At 44.7% G+C, this 20,098-nt stretch overlaps 2 protein-coding genes across 5 annotated transcripts; one reads left to right on the top strand and one right to left on the bottom strand.

Moving 5' to 3' along the window:
- Window positions 1–1,431: 1,431 nt before the first annotated feature.
- Window positions 1,432–16,298, top strand: CZIB (CXXC motif containing zinc binding protein). Of its 4 annotated transcripts, XR_013999448.1 has the most exons (10): window positions 1,432–1,705; window positions 1,919–2,002; window positions 2,743–2,799; window positions 3,147–3,228; window positions 3,423–3,454; window positions 4,654–4,731; window positions 5,527–5,592; window positions 6,496–6,775; window positions 7,672–7,800; window positions 16,022–16,298. XR_013999448.1 is itself a non-coding variant. In XM_081145949.1 (8 exons), exons 1-8 carry the CDS (start codon window positions 1,526–1,528, stop codon window positions 6,571–6,573), a joined length of 657 nt encoding a protein of 218 aa, XP_081002075.1. In that variant the 5' UTR covers window positions 1,432–1,525; the 3' UTR covers window positions 6,574–8,000. The 4 variants fall into 4 exon arrangements, 2 of the variants coding, with proteins under 2 accessions (XP_081002075.1, XP_081002076.1); XR_013999449.1 differs by lacking the exon at window positions 16,022–16,298 and having other exon boundaries at window positions 7,672–7,943; XM_081145949.1 differs by lacking the exon at window positions 16,022–16,298 and having other exon boundaries at window positions 6,496–8,000.
- CPT2 (carnitine palmitoyltransferase 2) lies at window positions 7,992–19,751 on the bottom strand. Its single transcript, XM_081145948.1, has 5 exons — window positions 19,535–19,751; window positions 13,618–13,698; window positions 11,914–12,020; window positions 9,547–10,851; window positions 7,992–8,632 (listed from the first exon to the last, which is right to left on the bottom strand). Exons 1-5 carry the CDS (start codon window positions 19,684–19,686, stop codon window positions 8,301–8,303), a joined length of 1,977 nt encoding a protein of 658 aa, XP_081002074.1. The 5' UTR covers window positions 19,687–19,751; the 3' UTR covers window positions 7,992–8,300.
- Window positions 19,752–20,098: the final 347 nt, after the last annotated feature.

Genomic DNA, 20,098 nt, shown 5'->3' with positions numbered 1-20,098 from the left:
CATCTTTTATAGATATACCTACAGCTATTTCAGTATGGAAGAAAGTAATGTATTACAAGGGATAAAATACCTAGTCTCAGTAAAATTTTCCAATACATTTTTAAAAATACCAACAGCCATTAAGAATTGAGACCTAGTGGGTACAGACAGTATGGAAATTTGTTAAGTAATTATGTAGGAACTTTTGATGCTAAATTCCTTAGGCAGATTGCTGGTTGAATAGATTGTGGGCACTGACAGAGCAGGGCCTTAAGTCATTTGACTAAGGGGAAGTGATTGGGCAAAGCTCGAATCCCTCAAGATAGGCCAACTTCAGACAAGGTTGCAACTCTTCTGACTCCTAGGCCAGTGCTCCTACCACTCCCAGCATATACACATCCTACTCTGCCTCCTTCAAAGATACCAGGACAGCAGGTTAGGTGCAGATCTGGCACCTGATATGTCAGGGTTCCTGACTTCAGAAGGTTACTGTGGGCAGTGAGGCAAGTTGGTAAAGTAGTTATCAAAAACAGTCACTCCAAATTTTAAAGAAATGACAGTGAGGAGCTCAGAAGGGTATAAGAGTTTCAAATGAGGTGTTCCTTGTAATGTTCATAGTGCCTGTATGGTCTCAGATGTGCCTTGGACAAGAGGGCAAGTAAAACAAGGTTCAGTAAATGTATAAGGATAAACGAGATGGGAGCCCAGAGAAGAGTCAAGTGAAGGGGTGACCAGTCTTGGGGACCACAATGAGGACGAGGCACGGGACAACTCTGAAAGCAGGTCCCGAGGAGGAAAGAAGGAGCAGCAGTTAGAGAAGAAAAAGGCCCCAAATCTGTGAAGCTGGCCCTGGGCAGGGAGAACCAATCTAATAAGTCTCAGAGCAGGCAGGAACCAAGCGGGGAATTGAATAAGGGAAGGCAGAGTAGTGAAGAGCCAGGAAGGAAAACAGGAGCAGGAAGACGTTTGCTGCACTGTCCCTCAGACTAGCTTAGTGCTGGCACCGGACCCGCGTTCAGTCAATACCTGGAATTACGGATGACTGGAGGCAGGCTAATTGCGAATTCAGGTTACCTACGTTTTCTTCAACTAATGCAAAAGTAGATAGATGATAGATGATGATGATAGATGACAGACAGACCGATAGATAGATGATGATAGATAGATGATGATAGATAGATGATTGATAGATGATTGATAGATGATAGATAGATAGATATATAGATGATAGATAGATGATAGATATAGATAGATGATATAGATAGATGATAGATAGATAGATAGATAGATAGATAGATAGATAGATAGATAGATAGATAGATAGATAGATAGATGATAGATGATAGACAGACAGACAGACAGACAGATAGATAGATAGATAGATAGATGATAGAGATAGATGATAGAGATAGATGATAGATGATAGATAGATGATGATGATGATAGACAGACAGACAGACAGAGAGACAGATAGATAGATAGATAGATAATGATAGATAGATAGATAGATGATAGATTGATGATAGATAGGACAGACAGATGATAGATGATAAAACCTGCGTGCGCCGGAAGGAGCGGCGCACGGAGGTCCGCCCCCGCGCCCTGCGCCCCGCCCCACGCTACTCCGAGGCTCGTACGAAGGGTGCGCAAGCGGCGCCCTCGGTTTACGACAGGCCGGAAAGGAGCGAGCGCCGCTAGCGCCGGGTTGAGTCGGGCCGCAATGGGGGTGAGACGAGGCCGAACCGCTGGCGGGGCAGGGACGGGGCGGTGGCGCGGATCTGGGGTGCGGGAGCCCCGCTCCTGTAGAGAATGAGGGGAGTGAGGGCGCTGGAAAGAAGTGGAGGGGCGGTGCTCCAGCCGGGATGGGCGGGGCGGGGCTAGGCGTGGGGCTGCGCAGGCGCGGTTAATGTCGTCGCTTTGGCCCTCCCTCCCCTCTCAGAAAATCGCGCTGCAGCTCAAAGCCACCCTGGAGAATGTCACTAACCTCCGGCCTGTCGGGGAGGACTTCCGGTGGTACCTAAAGGTGCGGCTGCAGGGGCGGGCCCCTGAAGGGGAAGGGGAGGAGCCCCGAGAGGCTGTGGGCACTTCGAGGTTCCGGGAGGGGGCGCCAGCGGCCGGGCCCGGGAAAAGGTTTCCCAGCCTGATGTAAGTGTTAACAGCTCTCTCCAACAGGATTAGAAGTGTTTAACCATTACACGTTCTTTTTTTTTTCTGGGTACAATTTTATGTTTGCTTTTTAAAGTTTATTGCGTAATCCTGTTTCTCTCCTGGTCTAAATCCCAGCATCCTTCAGTACCTGGCAAAAGCCTTTTCTCTTTCAGGAAGTCTCTGACCTCTTGTAATTCCATATATTTTGAAGCCCAAGTGCCAGGACTTATTTGGGGAACTTATGTTCTTTGGTTTAAAATACCACACAGAGTCTAGGGAAGGAGACCCAGAAATAAGAGCAAATACATAAATACAACAGGGGCCTACAGGGCCTGTAGGAACACAGCAGAGTGGGTGGGGGGCCTGTTGAGACCCTTTCTACACCACATAAGCAGTTAGACTGGGCACTTCTTGAAGGGGAATGGGGATGCCAGCAGGAGAAGCACCTTGGCCTGTTCTTTGCCCAGAGGTAAGTCTGGTTATGTCCTTGGTGGGACTGGTTGTAAGGATGAGATGAGATTGCTGACAGGGAAGTAGGTTGTGAGCCTGCCTTCTTACCCTTCCCTCATTGTCTCCTAACTAAGCTACTTTACTAATACTCTCTTCTCCCCCAAGATGAAATGTGGCAACTGTGGTGAGATTTCAGAGAAGTGGCAATACATTCGGCTGATGGTAACTGCTCTTGCCCCCCCTACCCACCATACCCACCCCACACACGTACATCTCTAGGCTGGAATTTGGAGAATCTGTGACCCTAATCTATATGGTCTTTGGACCTTACTTTTTGTGGTTTGGGAGGGCAGGCATTAGTGTGATCAACAATGGGAACAGGCTTCTTTGGGATATGAGACAAGAGTTCAAAATCAAGGGGAAGCCCTTTCCTTGGTCTCAAGAAGCCTCCCCAGGATTCTTGTCCTAGCAAGTCACCCTCTCTTGGTCTCTTTAATTGGCTAATAAGTGGTGGGACTGGATCTCTTCTAATAGATATGTGACAAGAGGTTCTGTTTACTCCTTGCTAGGACAGTGTGGCACTGAAGGGGGGCCGTGGCAGCGCCTCCATGGTCCAGAAGTGCAAGCTGTGTGCAAGGGAAAACTCCATTGGTAGGTCAGGCCATGAATACGGAGCTCTGCCAGGCTAGCCCCTAGCTTCCTGATACTAGACCCCAAAGCAGGCTCATATTACCTAAGGTGCCCAAGTTTCTGCAGCAGACTCTTTCTCGGAGCCACATCTGGGGACCTGGGGTAGGGCCAAGGTATGGACTCAAGTCAATTTTGCCCTCTCTTTTATGTTTCAGAGATTTTGAGCAGCACCATCAAATCTTACAATGTAAGTTGCCTCCTGTAGTGGCAGGCATGGTGGAATTAATTCCAAGCTGGGAGCTAGGAGACCTGGGTTCTAGAGTTATAAGTGGTAGGCTATGGGAGCTCAGAGGACCCTCTGACCCAACCTGGCCACTCAGTTTCCATCATTGGGAACACTTGCCTTATCTACATCTTAATGGGTCTAGTGAGCCTTCTCTGAAACCATGGGTGGGAGAATCCTTCAAATGGTACCTTCCACCCTTGATATTGTCCATGTTACTAGGTAGTTATACATTGCTGTACAACAGATGAGTCCAAAGGTGAGTGAGGGTATGTGTGCTTTGGGTCTGTGTGTTTAAAGAAGGGCATTTAAATTGTATTTATCCATTCCTTATTTGGTATTTTTGAAAAGTGTTTGATTTATGCCAAATTCTCAGCTCTGTTCCGAAGTTAGAGATCAAATGAGGACTTGCCCTTAAGTAAATCGTAATCTAGTGGAAGAGACAGACTAGCAAACAAAAAACAAACTAGGGTCAGCAGAGCAGTGCTGGGCACATGGTGGTGTGCAGGAAATGATTTTACAGTGACTGACAGAATGAGAATGTGTGGCTATGGCCCTTGGGCTGTCTGGGCCCAGGTCAGGTAGGCATGAATTTCCTGGCTATACCACCCCACTTATAGGTGCTTCCTCTACAAGTAAATCTCACTTCAAAGGCTTTAAGTTAGGCCCCTGCCTTCACAGCAGATGGTTAGCAAAAGACTACAGTTAAGTGTACTAGGGACATTTGGATGATCTGGAGACTTTGTAGCTTAACACTCTTATTCATAGTTGTGACGATAATTATATCTACCATTTACTGAGCAGTGTTGGGTACTCTGCTGGACACTTTACACATATTTCAAGTTCTTACAATAAACCTGCAGTGGTTTCCTCACCTCTATTTGATAGTCTCAGGCCCAGAAGGGAAGAAAGGCAGAGCTCTGCCTCACATCTGGGGCAGGCTGACCCCAGAGTCCACACTCTTTGTTCTGTAGTATCCATGTCCAAGGTCTTATGGGGAGCAAGTGGCTAAGGCAGGCTTCTTCCAGAAGGGGTGAGTTGGTCCCGAGTCCCATTCTGGGTTCACAGGAGCAATAAGGACCTGCTTGGCAGGAAGCGTGGGGGCAATGGGGTTATCCTGAGGGCCCATTTGGGCCTACCTCCTCAATATACTTCCTTTCCAGGCTGAAGACAATGAGAAGTTCAAGACAATAGTAGAGTTTGAGTGCCGGGGCCTTGAACCAGTTGATTTCCAGCCCCAGGTGTGTGTGTCTTCTTGGGGACCCTGTATCTTTGGGGAGGGCATATAGGAAGTAATAGTGGAACTTTGCTTCCTACAGAGACCATGGACTAGGAATTCTCCTTTGTAAGAATTACTGTTTTTATTTATTAAGTGCTACTATATGTTGGGCACCATGCTGGTCAGTTTTACATGTTACCTTATTTAATTCTCACAGTCATGCTGTGAAGTTATTTGTACTGTTTTTCAGACAAGGAAAGAACTTCAAAGGTTTTGCAACTTGCCCAGAGTGACACAGTTATTAAGCAATGGAGCTGTACTTTGAATGCAGGTGTCTCTGACTCTAGAGCCAGTACTCATCCCACTTTATTGGTGCAGCATTTTCACCTCACGAGAAGTCTGTGAGGTTGGCAGAAGAGACAGTATTATCATCCCCATTTCATAAATAAGAAAACTAAGGTCCAGAGAGGGAAGCGACATGCCCAGATGGCTGATGGTTAGCAAAAGGCTGCAGCTCCTGGGAGACTTTATAGCTTAGATTGTCTTTTAGACAGTCAGGGATAGTGAAAGGTTTACCTTGTACCTCCTGCCTTCTGGTCAAGGCTCTAATTGGAGGAACCACTCTCTCTAATCCTAGGGCAGCTGCCAGGCCCTGGAAGCTCAGTAGTTATTCCAGAACAGCTGCCCACACTGCATCTCACTTTTCCCTTCCCAAATGTGTTGTGAGAAAAGCCAGTTCCCTGGCCAGGCTCACATGTCAGTCCAGTCCAGTGCCTCCTTTCCCTCAGACTCACTGCTGCCTTCCTGTCCCTTACAGGCTGGGTTTGCTGCTGAGGGTGTGGAATCGGGGACAGTCTTCAGTGATGTTAACCTGCAGGAGAAGGTACGGGACTTGGGGGCCTTGCAGGGTGTGGAAATTACCTTTTTTGGTGAACAAGGCTCATCAATGGAAAGCTGACTGCACATCTTTTGTGCATTTTGTTGGTGATTTTTGTGTTTAAGATGGCCCCATGATAACGCTGAAGTTCTGTCTAGTGTTCCACATGCAAGAACACTGGGATGTGCCTGCTGGAGAAAATATGTAACAGATAAGCCTTGTTCAGGCATGAGTTATAATGCTGTTGGCTGTGAGTTCAATTTTAATGAATCAACAATATATTAAAAAGGTGTTTTAAACAGAATCATACATGAAACAAGGTTATGTATTGATTGGTTGAAGAGCATGTTGTGATCAGATGCTCCCAAGAACCTAACCCTGTATTTTCCCTGCGAGCATTAGTTCATTATTCACTAATTCAGTAATAACTTTGCAGAACATAATTACCACAAATAATCAGAACCAGCTGTATTGCTGGACATGGCACTGCCTTGCAGATAAGGAAACCTTACCTATGTCCAGGCCTCAAAGGAAGGACGAAAACTTCTTTCCATTTGCACAGCATATAATAATAGCAGTAACAGGAATTTATTGAGCTCTTACATGTACCCAGCACTGTGCTAAGTATTTTTATATGTGTTACCTCATTTCATTCTTTCAGCATTCAACATGAAGTCTATTGTCTGTTTTAAAAAACAGAATAGCACTGAGGATCAGAACAGTTAAGCGACTTGCCCAAAATCACAAAGCTAGAAGAGCTGAAATTCAGGCCTGAGCAGTCTGGCTGTTCTAGGTCATACATGTTCATGAATGGCGGAGTCAAAGCCTGAACTGGGCCTTTTAAGTCCCAGTTCTCCACACTGTCCTAGGCTGCCTCATGAGTCTAACACTGCCATTTTTCCCCCACAGGACTGGACTGACTATGATGAAAAGGCTCAGGAGTCTGTGGGAATTTACGAGGTCACCCACCAGTTTGTAAAGTGTTGAACCCTCTTCCTGCACACTTGCCTCTAAGAACTGAGAAGGGACAATGTGCCCCAAGCAGCAGAGCCCACTAAGGCTGGTCTCCTCACCCCTTGTCTCCTGGCAGCCGTCCAAGCCCTCACCGTCTGCATGCTGGGCTCTTACAGCTTCCCAAGCCCCACCAATAAAGCCCGTTTGTGCTGTACTCATGCGTGAAGGTAGTCAGGTAACAGCCACTCCTAACACAAATAAGAATTCATGTTGGAGGTCTTTTACTGCTTTTTGACAGCTTCCCACAACATGGAGTCTTACACAGTTCAATTTGCAAAATATGCAGGAGCACACAGCTTCGAAGGGCTCTCTAGCTCATGGGTGGGCAGATCAATCCGAAGAACCAAAGGTGTCAAGGCCAATGGTATGAAGTGCAGCTGAGCTGTGCAATGATGCCATGAGCCCAATTATCCTGAGCCAAAATACTGCATTGATTAGCTTGGCTCTTCAGTAAATGCAGGCATCTCTGTTAGCTGGTGTCACTTCATATTCTAGGGCGAGAAGGGACTATACTATAGAAGTCAGTATAGAATCCAGTCCTGTCATGAATCTGCTCTATAAAATTCCAACCAGGTAGTCCTTAGGTCTTTGCTTACTGGCTGCGATGGAGCTGTCTCCTCCCATCACAGAAGTCAATATGAAAGTTCTTACTCTAAGTAAGCCTCTATGCCCCCATTAGCTCCTGGTCCTGGTTTATCCCCTTTGTGGTCACACTTCTGTGTGCTGCCCCCAGACAGCCCTGTGGAGGTGTAAAGACAACAGTCATGGGCCTGTTTCCATAGGTCTGAAGACCCCCTACATAGCGGACAGAGTTGTTTAATGCACAGTTAGGTCATGAGGGCATGTTCATGCCTTCTCACTAGTGAATCCATTTGGAAAACCTGTTATAAGAGACCTTATTTCTCTAGTGTTCTGCTGGGGCCTGGAATTCTTTGGAAGTAAAATTAATATCTTCATTTTCTGAATGGCTGGTTGTGGGGTACTAGGAAGGGGGTCATGTCCAAGAGTGGTGAAGAGGTACGCCTACTTTGTCCCCTCTCCAGTCTGGCAGCTACATCTCCTTTCCTGTAGGTCTTGTATTCCCGGGTCCCTGTGAGCCTCTTCTCTGTACCTGACAGCAGCACTTCAACCCTCACTCAGCCAGCAGGCCTTCCAGCCCCCTACCCATTGGGTCTAGTCCACTGCCCAGCCTGAAAGCAAGTAAGTAGAAGTAATGGGCTGGGTAAGCAGCCTTTCTAGTTTTCAGTCTCTATTCCAGTCGGTGTGTGTTAAGCTCATAAAGATAAACACCAAAAGGATCTATAGGTTTATATTTTAAATTACCATCTCATCTTTCAGGAGGTAAAAACCAAAAAAAATCATTAATTAAAAGGAAAAAAATAAAGATTATGTCGATAGATACAATTAAATTTTATTTCTGCTTCAACAATAAATACACCTGAGTTACTTTTCCAAATCCTACCCTTCTGATCAAATGCCCTCAAAATTGAAATCTCACATTATCTTTAACTGTGATCTAATTCCACTTGGAAATTGCATGTTTAGTTTTAAAACCACAATTTTAAAGCTCAGGCTTCAGAGCCCTGGCTGCTCAGGCACCTCCTGATTAGTTTAATTAGTCACAGAATAGCACCTGTTGGCTACATAGGCCTCAATTTTCATGTCAATGAAGTGATGGAGGCTTTTAACCCTCCTAGAAGCTAAGTTTTGATGGATTTGCCTTCCATGGCATCAAACATGTCTTCTAAGGCCTTCTGCACACATTGGAGAAACTCCCGGGGATTGCGGGTTGGGTAGGAGGAGACATTGCAGCCTATCCAGTTGTCATGAACAGCATACCCAACACCAAAGCCATCAGGGACCACGGGGGCAAAACCACCAATGTTCACTGCTGGGCTGGACAGCGTGCTAGTAGACAGGATGTTGTGGTTTATCTGCCCATATGCAGGATCCAGATACAGCTCAGGCAGGACAATTCCTTTGGCTGCTGCCAGGTACCGCAGAGCAAATAAGTGTCGGTCAAAGCCCTGGCCTGTCAGAGACAAAACAAAAAAACAGAGTCTCAGACTCTAACTGAAATGAGCCTTAGTAAAACCTCCCACCCATGTAGGAATCCCCTGAACAGCATCCTTGAGATTGGAAGGAAGGTCTACCTCTGCATGCACACCTCCAGCTCACTAACCTCTGGAGCAGTTCATTCTAGAGCATTTTCTTAAGAAAAAACTGTAAATGGCTGAGTCAAAAGTGAGCCTAAAATGAAAGCATGATTTTTAAAAGTCTGAAACTAAGTCAATTTAATCAGTCAAGAAAAGTACATGAAGAGAGCTATGGACTCAAAAACTAAGATAAAACCCAAAGTCCAAGTCAAGTGTAAAAGAGCAATGAGTCAGTGAAAAAAAATGGAAAGAGTTCTAATCTCATCTTTACTGCTAATTTGCTATGTAGCCCTGGGCCTGTGGCCTCAGTTGCCTCCCTATAAAATGGGGAAGGATGAGACCAGAATGTCTTGGAGGTACCTTTTAGTTCCAGGACTTTTGGCTGCATGAAAGGATTGGACTATGTGATCCTCCAGGTCCTTTCCAGGTATCAAGTTTTGCCACAAAGAGGCAAAAAAGGATGACACTTAGATTTGGGAAAGAGTTCTGAGATGACCTGTTTACAGGGACACAACATGCTACATCTGAGGTGAAGAGGGGCTGCAGGCTTAGAAATCCTAAACTGTCAAACTGAATTTAATGACCAATAAATAGTAGAGACTCATGTGTCACAGCTGAAATTGACCTTCAATGAGGATACAGTTAGATGCACTTCCCCATCCCTGGGAGCTGGCAGATGGATTAAACCTAGCGAAAGGGTGGAAATGAGATGTGGGGTAGAATATTACTGAAGCCTACCCCCAGTGCTGAGGGCAACAAGACCCAAGGGAATGCTCCCCACCCATCTCACCCATTGCTGCTTCTTTGGTCAGCTGGCCGTGGTATTTGGAACACTCGGCCATCATCTGCTGAAGCTCTCCAGCACTGTGCTTGGAGGGTTCCCTGACAAAGGCCTCGGAGCACCTCTTTGTGAAAATGGAGGCGGGGCGGATAGTCTCCGTGCGGCCGTGCTTGAATGCTGCAGTACTGCAGGACTCGTAGGTGGCCACTGTCTGCCCATACTGCCGCATAAAGGCCATCTGGAAGGCCAGCTGGGCCACTGAGTCAGGGCTCAGCTTCTGCTTCTTCAAGAATTCTTTGCCTCCTCTCTGAAACTGGATGAAGTCAACAGTGAGGGTTTTCATGGTGGCATCAAACTTTTCCTTAGCAGCAGTGATGCCAGTCTTTAGGGCATCGTTCAGCTTGAAGTTGAGTTTCTGCACAGCAGCAGAAGAATCAGTTCTGGCCGGCTGGCTCTGTGGAGTGATGGCAGGGGTCTGAGTGCTGTCTTTAAACACTTCATTGAAAAACCTGAGCACTGCAACACCATCACCCCAAGCATGCTCAAAATGGACAGCGGCAGTGCCGTCCTTGGCTATAATGAGGTTAAAGGATTTATCAAACCAGCGGTTTGTGCCATCACCGTGCAGCATGGTGTGAGACAAGTGGACAAGGTCCTTAATGGGGAAGTCATCTAGGCAGAGACAGAACACAGCAGAGTCCACTTTCCTCAGAGTCTCCTCATTACCACCACTCACCAGCTTCTGCCTAAGCTCTGCCCAGATATCTCGGTTCTCACTGGGCAGATAGGCCAGTGGAAACTCAGGGGCAGGGCTGTTGTCTGAGAGAATGTACTTCAGGTGAGCCTGGATTTCAGAGGCAGGCACAATGTTCCCATCTCGATCCAGGACATCAAAGACATAGAAATGTCCTTTTCTTAGGACCAGGAGGTGTCTGGCCTTGTCATCAGTGAAGAGTTCATCCCGGCTAGGTCTGGGTAAACGAGTTGAATTGAAAAGCCGAAAATACTGGGACATATCCAATGGATATGCGTTGACTAAGTAGGCACCATACCAAGACAGAGAGGAAGGCACAAAGCGTATGAGTCTCTTGAAGGTATCAGTATCACTTTTGGCAGGGTTCAAGTGGAACACTTCTGGCTCCAAAAGGCCAGCCCGGAGTGTCTTCAGAAACCGAATGGCAGAAACGGTCATGTTGGTTGCCCGGGTGAGCTGGTCATTATACTCAGACTTTGGGTCAGGGTTGAATGCCATAAATGGGTTAAAGTTCAGGACAATGGGGTCTCGGGCAGTTAAGTACATATCAAACCAGGGGCCTAAAATATAAAAATAAAAAAAGAACAACATAAAAAGTTGACGCAGAAGAAATGACATCAACCTCCAGAGGGAGGAATTTCCTGATTACTTTTGTTCTGCAATAATTCATGTTATATAAACAGGATCATACACTATGTGGTCTTTTACATTTGGTTCCTATCACAATAATGTTTTTGAGGTTCATGGATGTTGTAGCATGTATCAGTTCATTTCTTTTTATTGCTGAATAATGTTCCATTATATAGATATAGTACATTTTGTTTATCCATTCATCAGTCGATGGACATTTGGGTTGTTTCCACTTTTTGGTTATTATGAATTCTCTTGGGGATATAGCTAGGAGTGGAATTGCTAGGTTATGTGGTACATCTACGTTTAACCTTTTGAGGAACTGCTGTGGTATCTTCCAATTTCCATTACCACCAGCAGTGCATGAGGATTCCAATTTTCCACATCCTTGGCAACATTTGTTATTTGTCTATTTGATTGAAACCAGCCTGGTGGATAACTATGGTGGTTTTGATTTGCATTTCCCTAAGGTTTATTAATTGCCTTTTCTTCCTCATTCTGTTTCCTTTCTTGACTCTTAAAGGAATAAAATAAAATAACACCTCACTTGCATTCATACTGGAACAGAACAGCTATTAATTCCCATCCCATCTCCTTAGGGAGGGAATGAGTTGTTCAGTTTTATTGAAACATGAAGTGTGTCAGAGAGAATGGTAAGAGAAAAGGCTGGAGAGGGCAGACTGTGAAGGATCGAGAATGGTACGCACAGGGATTTAATCCTGCATCCCTTCCAGACAGAACCAATGGTTAGGTTCCAGCTTGATCCCACCTACAGAGGAAGCAAGCCATTGCTCTTGGGCATAACTCCAGTCAACATCTTAGTGGAGGAGGAACCACTCAGCCTTAGTGTTTACCTCAGGAAGAGAGAATGATACATTATTTCAGTGCTGTCCCATCAAAAATATTTTTGGGACCTAAACAGGAGAGAGCTGCCTTACTTTCAATTATGGAGGGCTCTGGGGAAAATTATACCCACAGCCCAGCCTACCTACCTGAAATGTAGCTTGTATGTTTATTCTGCTTATCCTGAGCAACGAGCTGATCGTGCAATTCTTTTCCAATCCCATTTTCAAAACTCTTGCAAAACTCTTCTGTTTTCCTAAAATGTTTGAGAAAAGATAGAATCAAATAATGGCAGAAAAATTCATGATTTTTAGATTCATGGCCCAAAACTCATACACAGAGCTTTGAGTCCCCTATAGTATATTCCTACAACCTAGGACTGATAAGAACAAGAAGGATAAATCTAAAATGAATAAATCTAGGGTATCTTTTTCAAATGATGATTGGGAAAATCAACATCTCAAAACTATCTGTAATCTAGGAGGCAGTTTGGCATGGAGAAAAGGACATTAAACAAGTTCCTTGATGTGAGTTTCAGTTTCTTCAGGTGTAAAAGAGAGTACTATCCTAGGATGTAAGAGCTTAACGCAATCCACTTTTTGACAATATCTAGTACTATTTTCCAATCCCAGGCTGTATTAGTTTCCTAGGACTGCCATAACAAAGTACCACAAACCGGACAGCTTAAAACAACAGGAATTTATTCTCTTGTAGTTCTGGAAGCTAGAAGTACAAAATCAAGGTGTTAGCAGGACGATATTCTCTCTGAAGACTCTAGGGGAGAACCTATTCCATGCCTTTCTCTTAGCTTCTGGTGTTACCAGCTATCCCCAGCATTCCTTGGCTTGTTGACACACTCCAATCTCTGCCTCCATTATCACATGGCTGTCTCGGTGTCTCCTCTTCTTCTAAGGACATCAGTCACCTTGGACTAAGGATCCACCCTACTCCAGTATGATTTCATCTTTTTTTTTTTTTTTTTATTGATTTTAGAGAGAGAAGAGGGAAAGAGAGACATCGATGTGAGAGAGAAACATCGATCGGTTGCCTCCCGTATGCACCCTGACCAAGAATTGAACCCATAGCCTGGTTATGTGCCTTGACCAGAAAAATCAAACCCACAACCTTTTGGTGCACCAGATAATGTTCCAGCCAACTGAGCCACATTGGCCAGAATTAATCTCATCTTAACTAATTATATCTGTAACAACCTTACTTCTTTTTTTTTCTTCTTTATATATCTTTATTGATTTCAGAGAGAGGAAACAAGAGGGGGGGGAGAGAGAGATAGAAACATCAATGATGAGAGAGTCATTGATCGAGCCCGCAACCCCGGGCATGTGCCCTGACCAGGAATTGAACCCTGATTGCCTGGATCCTAGGTCGATGCTCAACTGCTGAGCCACGCCCAGCTGGGCAACCTTACTTCTAAATAAGGTCATATACTGAGGTTCCAAAAAGAACATGAATTTTGGGGGCACACTATCCAACCCAGTACACACGCTCACCAAGCAAACTTCTGGTCTGCCATATGCTCTCCTCAATGGATCTCCCTACCAGAAGCACATGCCTACTGCAAATGACCAGTACCAGTACCAGGTAGGCCTGCCAAGATACAGTACAAACTTGGCATTCAGGCTTATAAACCATCACCTGTTGAGTCTGGTTAGAGAGATTTGGTCAGCCCTTCCTGAGTAAAACTTTATTTCCTGAATTTGCAAATATAGAGACTAGGCCTCAGGTTCCTGGAGACCCAATCAAATCACAGATACTTCCTGAAGCACAGTCTACCATTACTTGTCAGCTTCTCTTGAACCACCCAACCATGGTCATTCAGGGTTCTCAGCATTTACCTGAACTGCCCATCATTCAAGAGAGGCTTCTGCGCACTGAGGTATCTCCTAATGGTGTCTTCAAGTTTGGGAACAGGCAGCCTGAGGAGATAGCAAAGTCAATGTAAGGGTGACAATATGTGAAACAGGTTTATTAGCTTCACAACCCAAACTAGTAAGCTGATTACTGGATAATTACCTTCCAAAAAAAACCAACAATGGGAAGCCACAGACAAATCAGAATTGATGGATTTACTAATGTAAGTTATCGATGAAATTACACTGAGGCAGTATAGATTCTGTATAAAAATGTTTATCATAGACACAAAAACCACCTGTTTTCTATAAAAACAAATTAAAGATAACATAATGAATATGATAAACTTACCAAGTCTATATTTTTGCTTTATGTAAAATGTCTCAAATGTAAATACCAAACAGCAATGCAGTCCACATCAATGGATTATCTAATACCTATACTTAGTAGACAATGGCCATGGTTATGAAGTTACTAGTTTACAGTGAAATGAAAAACAGGAATAGAACAGTGAGCTTTTCATAAAGATTAATTTGCTTAATTTAGAAGTCTGTCCTTAAGGCTGAGAGTGTCCCTTTTTTTTGATGGGGGATGAGAGTCATTAAAGGTCAGTTCTTTTAAGAAACAACATTGATAACCATTTTCCCCCATAATTGTAATGATCTGTGAAGTCTAAAGTATAAGAACTACTAACACAGTAAAAGAGAAAGAAATTTAGAATCAGACCTCCTAGGCTTGAGTCTCAGCTCTGCCACTTAATTTCTAGTTATATGGTTATAGGTGGCAAATTACTCAATGGTCTTCACACTCCATTTCTGATCTATGGATTGGAGAGAATTGCCTCACAGAGAGATCTGAAATCCTACCTGTCAAGTTCCAACCCCACCTAGCACAAGTTTATCACTAACACACCTAGTGTATGGAGAGGTTAAGTTCACAGCCTTTGGAATCTCACAGATCTGAGTTTGCAGCCTGAATTCTGTCACTTATGACCCATGTGATCCTGGACAAATTTCTTAACTCTCTGGTCCTCCTTTCTCAATTTGTTAAATAATAGCTCACTGGGCTATTATGAGAATTAAGTGAAATTATATATATATACATATATATGTATATATGTATGTATACACACATATATATGAATTTAGGAAGGTATCTGACATACAGTAAGCATTAAAGACACTGAATATATATTTAGAGACATCCAGGTATCTATCCATATCTGTAAATAGCTCACTCTATTTCCTTTCCATTTCCCTCTTAGTTTCCTGCTTCCACCTTAGGCACAAAGCCTATTGCTACTATTTCCTTCCATCTGCTCAGCAACATCCAGTTTGGTCCCATGTAGCTATTATTCTTCACTAGCTGCTGCCACTATGTCTTTAGAACCCCCGTTCTGTTCTCAAAATTATATTCTATAATTTCTTCAGTACTTCACCTACCTCCTCACCTCTCTTAAATTCTGACTATAGTCAGCTCTCTTTATCTGCGGGTTCCACAACCAACAACAGAGTAAAAATATTTGGGGGGAAAAAGTAACATTGCTGAAATGTACTCTGTAGTTAGGCCTATGATGGTTTCACATCTGTACTGAACATATAGAACTTTTTTCTTGTCATTAGTCCCTAAACGATACAGTATAACAACTATTTACATATCACTTACATTGTATTAGGTACTGTAAGTAATCCAGGCATGATTTAAATTACTTGGGAGGATGTGTATAGATTATATGCAAATACTATCCCATTTTACATAAAGGATTTATGCATCTGTGGACATTGGTATTCACAAGGGGTCCTGGAACCAATCTCCTGCAGATACTGAGACAACTGTATTCTAAAAATACCACTTGCTTTCAAACTTCTCTCCATAGAAAGCTACTCCCCAACTTCTAGGAAGGACTAGCACCCTGCTTACCCCCACCACCCGCCATCAACATTAAACAAGTTTCTTTCCTCTCCAAGTCAATTGTACCACCTTATCCGCATCCTCATCTGTTATTACTCCAAGGGGTGGTGGGTTAATAAACCAGCTCCCTGGTGGGTAGAGGGTGAAGCCCTGATTTGTAGCATTTATCAATTTCTATAAATCTCCCACCAGGCCAATTTCAAGGTACTAACATTATGTCACTGACGGGGGAGCTGGGAAGAAATGCACAGAGTTGGCTCTCATGATTATGGTAATGTACAAATAGGGGAGTCTTCCTCTAAAACCTCTCTGACCTCCACGGGCACAAGGCCGGCACTGAATAGGTACTTAATAAATGTATGTCAAATGAATTAGCTGATTACTCCTTCCTTCAACCCACTACCCGTCCCAGGACCCCGCACTCTTCTCTATTACATTTAGTGGCATTTATGTATTTGTGTCTCTTTCCCTCATCAGACTGCAGGCTGTGATATCCTTAAAGAATGTAGAAGATGCAGTTAGAAATTCTCTTCCCACCCTGTTGGTTTTGATCCATCTTCTTCTGAGTCACCTTTATATCCTCTTGGCCTAAAAGTGCACATTTTCTCAAGACTGGATCCTCTACCCTCTTCTGACTAATCACTATATCAGCAATTTTCAACAGGTATGCCTCAAGAATTTTTAAAATACGAAATACCTATTTGGTCAGGGGCACAGACTTTAGATTCCCAAATAAAAAAAAATGATGACAGCCAACAAAACAATAGCTGCCCAGTGTGAATGAATCAAAAGTATACCTATCTTTTTTGTCAGATTGGCAAAGAAATATATTTTTGGTGTGCTGCAGAATTTTAGTAATTAGTTTATGTGTGCCATGAGATGAAAAAGATTGAAAATCGCTGCTTTATATAACTTGTATTCCAGATATAATGGACGGGTTCACTTGTATTCCAGATATAATGGACGGGTTCTCTAGAGTTCAAAAGTAAAGCCAGAGTTACCAATATGTAGAGGATAACAGGTAAAAACAGTAATATTCTGGCCCCAAAGGCATGCCCTTCAGATAGACTGTCTTGACATCTAGGATGACTTTATCCCAATGATAACTATATTGTATAAAAATACAAAAGGCTTTTTAGCTGCGCTCTTGCAGGAAGAATTTTTATCTACTGAGTACTTAATTTGTTCCAGATTTTGTACTAAGTGCTTTATATCAGGGTATTTAATTCTAACAATCCTGAGACAAATACTATCAATCCCAGTTTTTAGATTGGATGACTTGCTCACAGCCATGCAGCCAGTACGAAGAGAAGCTGGATTAAAAATCACATCTGATTCCTGTTTCATGATCTTAACCACCATAAAATGTGGCTTTCCACTTACATAATACATCTGAACTATCTGTCTACCTGTCAAATCTCCCCCATTACATAGTAAGCTCCTCACCGTGACTGATCAGTCTCCAAATCCGTATCAATGTTTATCAAACTAATGATGTGAATGAGTAGGTGAGGCTGACCCACCCTTTGTCTCCTCAGAACTTCCAGTTTTATATTCTGAAATTAACTGTTCAGTATATATAAACATAGCCATTAAAAAAAACACACCTAACTGAACTGTACACCTAAAAATGGTTAAAATGGTAAATTTTATGTATATTTTACCACACTAAAAAAAGAGCAAAGAAAAATACATAACATTCTAAAAAACAAACAAATGCTAGTGCAAGAGTTCCTAGAAAAAAGTGAGTCCAAGGCCACTTGGTCAATAGGCAGCAGTAACATCACAGGAATAAGAAGGGGGAGAGAGATCCAGTTGGACGGCTTAATACAAAGGGACCGACCACTCTGGCCAACTAATTGGGATAGTTCCCTATTTTAGGCATCTTATCTCACTCTATCACCACAACAGCCGAATGAAGTTTGTGTTCCATTCCTACCCTGCAGGTAAGGGCTGTGGCTCAAAGAAGTTAATCAAATTGCCTGAAGTTACAGAGATCCAGACTCTGAAATCAAGTTCTACCAGACTTCAAGGCCAGGGCTTTTCACCAAGTGTTACAACAAAATGAGTGTCAGAGATAACACATTTTACCAGTCTAGAATCTCAGGGATAAAAGGAATCTCATTTTACCTAAAGCCCACTTTACAGCTGAGGTAATGGAGGCCTGTGAGGAGTCCTTGTTTAAAGTTACATATGGGTGATGACTCAGTGCTACTGTTTGTAGCTTCAAATTCCTACATATTTTTGTACTATAGGTTGCAGGAAATGATCTTGAATATTCTTCCCAGCTTTCCAATTCTAAAATAGAGAAAATCTCTCTGATCTTGCAAAGTCAAGGGCCACCTGCAGCAGGACTTGGCAAACGTAGACAGGTTATGTCATTCCCCACCTTTGCCCCACTTACAGGCTCAGCTCACACACAGGCTGTCAAGGAGGAGGCATGTCCCAGGCTTATAATGACAGGCACAAAGATACTTTTTTCTTCCTCTCCCCCTACCTCTTGACAAATTTAAATGAGTTTAAACGAGTTTGAGGCTAGATAATCTCATTTTAATTTGTTTTTGTTTAGATGCCTTCACAGTGTAATTTCACAAGAATCACCTTGGTTGATTTTCCTGAGAGGGTGGGGTAGGCAGTGATGACAGTAGGTTCAGGGGTTGCTGTATGTGAAGAAAAACAGCAACCTAGGAGTTTGGGGTGATGCCTGGGATATAATCTTTGTTCTATTTATGTGCTGGGGAGCGCTAGCCTCCAGCCCCCGGACCAGGAGATTCCTGATGGCAGTTTGGAGAGAAAGAGAGAAAAATCTTTGATACAAATTTGGAATATGGCCCCAGGAGCTAACTAACTGGTGAGCAGAGAAGGTAAAGTCTGATTTTAGAGGGTAAAGGAATTTGGGGAAATTTCTAATATTGGAGAAGGATATCTGGCAGCTCAGATAAAGGCTGAGAAGGCTAGGAAAACTGGAAACTTAATGAAAGAAAATACTGGGTGAGGGAAAGGTAAAGATTTATTGGAACTGTCTTTTTTTTTTTTTAATATATAAGAGAAAGTTTATTTATAAAGTTACAGAGGCAAAGGGCCCTTGGAACTTAGGAGAGAAAAGGGTAAAGGTAAGGAGTCCGGGAGGAAGAAGAGGGGGAGGGGAAAGGCTCCGGAGTGCTCCCTGGAGGCAGAATGCAGGGGCTGTTTTCTTAGGGGAAGCCGATTCTAGGTGAAGTGTTTTAGGTGCGGGGGTAGCCTACAGAGTGAAGGAATAGATAGGATCTGGGTGGGCTCCGGATCTAATTTGAATAAGACTCTGGGAGGGGTACTGAGGGTGGTGCCTAGAATTCTGTGAGGAAGGGCTTAAATTGGAGAGTAATGGGGGTTAGGGATATTTTAGGGGGAGTGTTGAGGAAGGTTTAATAGTGGTGAAAAGTTTTCAGGTGAAGACTGGGCTTAGAACTTAGGGGAGAGTAAGATGAACACTCGACTGTGCTTGGCTGACTGATGGGGGTGCTAAAAGAGCACAGTACTGTTGGCACGTGAGTGGGCTGAGGGTTCTGCGCAACAGTGATGAAGACGCGGTGCTGGGAGAAGTTGAGGGATAACTATTATGCATCGGAAACTGGCCTGTCCATATTTTGGGCAGGGATGTGGGGCAGACATGAAAGTACTCCAGGGAACACCCCAGGTGGAGGGGTTAGAGTGGAGTTGGAGACATGCAGGTTGGGTATTTTTCAGGGGGGAAAGGTGAGGAACTCTTAGGGTACCCGGAAGTTGGAAGTTGGGTTATTGGAGAGAGTCCGAGAAGGGTTCAGGATGGAGAATGTGAGAGAGCAATGGAGCGTTCTAGAATAGGAGATTTTGAAAGTTACAGGATTTCCAGACCGGGGACGTGGCAGCGTCCCACGTAGGAGGCTGGGGGCAGGCGCGGTCAGGAGAAGGGTCAGGAGTGACTGGAGTGAGAGTGGGCCGCCCCGGGGGGGGCCGGGAGGCCGGGCTCACCTGGGCAGGCTGTCCTGGTAGTGCATAGTGGGCACAATGCTGCGCTGCAGGTACTGGCCCGGCCCGGCCCCGGCGCTCAGGGGCCGGCGGGGGGCTCCCGGGCCCACGGCGGGGCCCCGGAGCCGGGCGCGCAGCAGCAGGCGGGCCGCCATCGTCCGCGGAGGCTGCGGCGGCGGGACGCGGGGTGCGGGGCTCGGATTGAACAGAGACGAGCCCCGCCCCCTCGGGCGCCCGCGACGCAGCGTCTGGACTCCCGCCCAGTTCCCAGAGGTCTCAGAGCCACTTCCGGCCCCGCCCACGGGAGGCTCAGTCCCGGGCCGCCCCGGGCGCCTGTCTCCCGAGCTCCGAGCGCCGGTCCCTCCGCGCGGCGGGTATGGCTGCTCCCAGCCCGCTCCGCCGTCTCGGCGCCGCTTCCCGGCTGCGGGAAACGCAGCTCCGAAACCACTCCCTTCTCCTTGTTTGGAGCAAGATAGAATCCAGAGCTGAAGAAAAGCCGGAAAAAGCTTTTGGAATCTGATTAACCTAAATTTGATCCAGGTTCCGTCCCTAGGAGATCGTGGGCAA

Source organism: Miniopterus schreibersii (genome assembly GCF_964146895.1).
Source record: "Miniopterus schreibersii genome assembly, chromosome: 8".
Classification (NCBI taxonomy): domain Eukaryota; kingdom Metazoa; phylum Chordata; class Mammalia; order Chiroptera; family Miniopteridae; genus Miniopterus; species Miniopterus schreibersii.
Note: the sequence above shows the minus strand (reverse complement) of the source record. Positions and strands in the feature narration are given on the sequence as shown.

Coding starts and splice junctions, on each gene's coding strand:
- CZIB (XM_081145949.1), top strand. CDS start 1,526: ATGATAAAACCTGCGTGCGCCGGAAGGAGCGGCGCACGGAGGTCCGCC. Junction 3,455..4,653: donor GCACCATCAAATCTTACAAT/GTAAGTTGCCTC, acceptor CTTCCTTTCCAG/GCTGAAGACAATGAGAAGTT. Junction 5,593..6,495: donor ATGTTAACCTGCAGGAGAAG/GTACGGGACTTG, acceptor TTTCCCCCACAG/GACTGGACTGACTATGATGA.
- CPT2 (XM_081145948.1), bottom strand. CDS start 19,686: ATGGCGGCCCGCCTGCTGCTGCGCGCCCGGCTCCGGGGCCCCGCCGTG. Junction 13,699..19,534: donor TACCAGGACAGCCTGCCCAG/GTGAGCCCGGCC, acceptor CTATCTCCTCAG/GCTGCCTGTTCCCAAACTTG. Junction 12,021..13,617: donor TTGAATGATGGGCAGTTCAG/GTAAATGCTGAG, acceptor CAAACATTTTAG/GAAAACAGAAGAGTTTTGCA.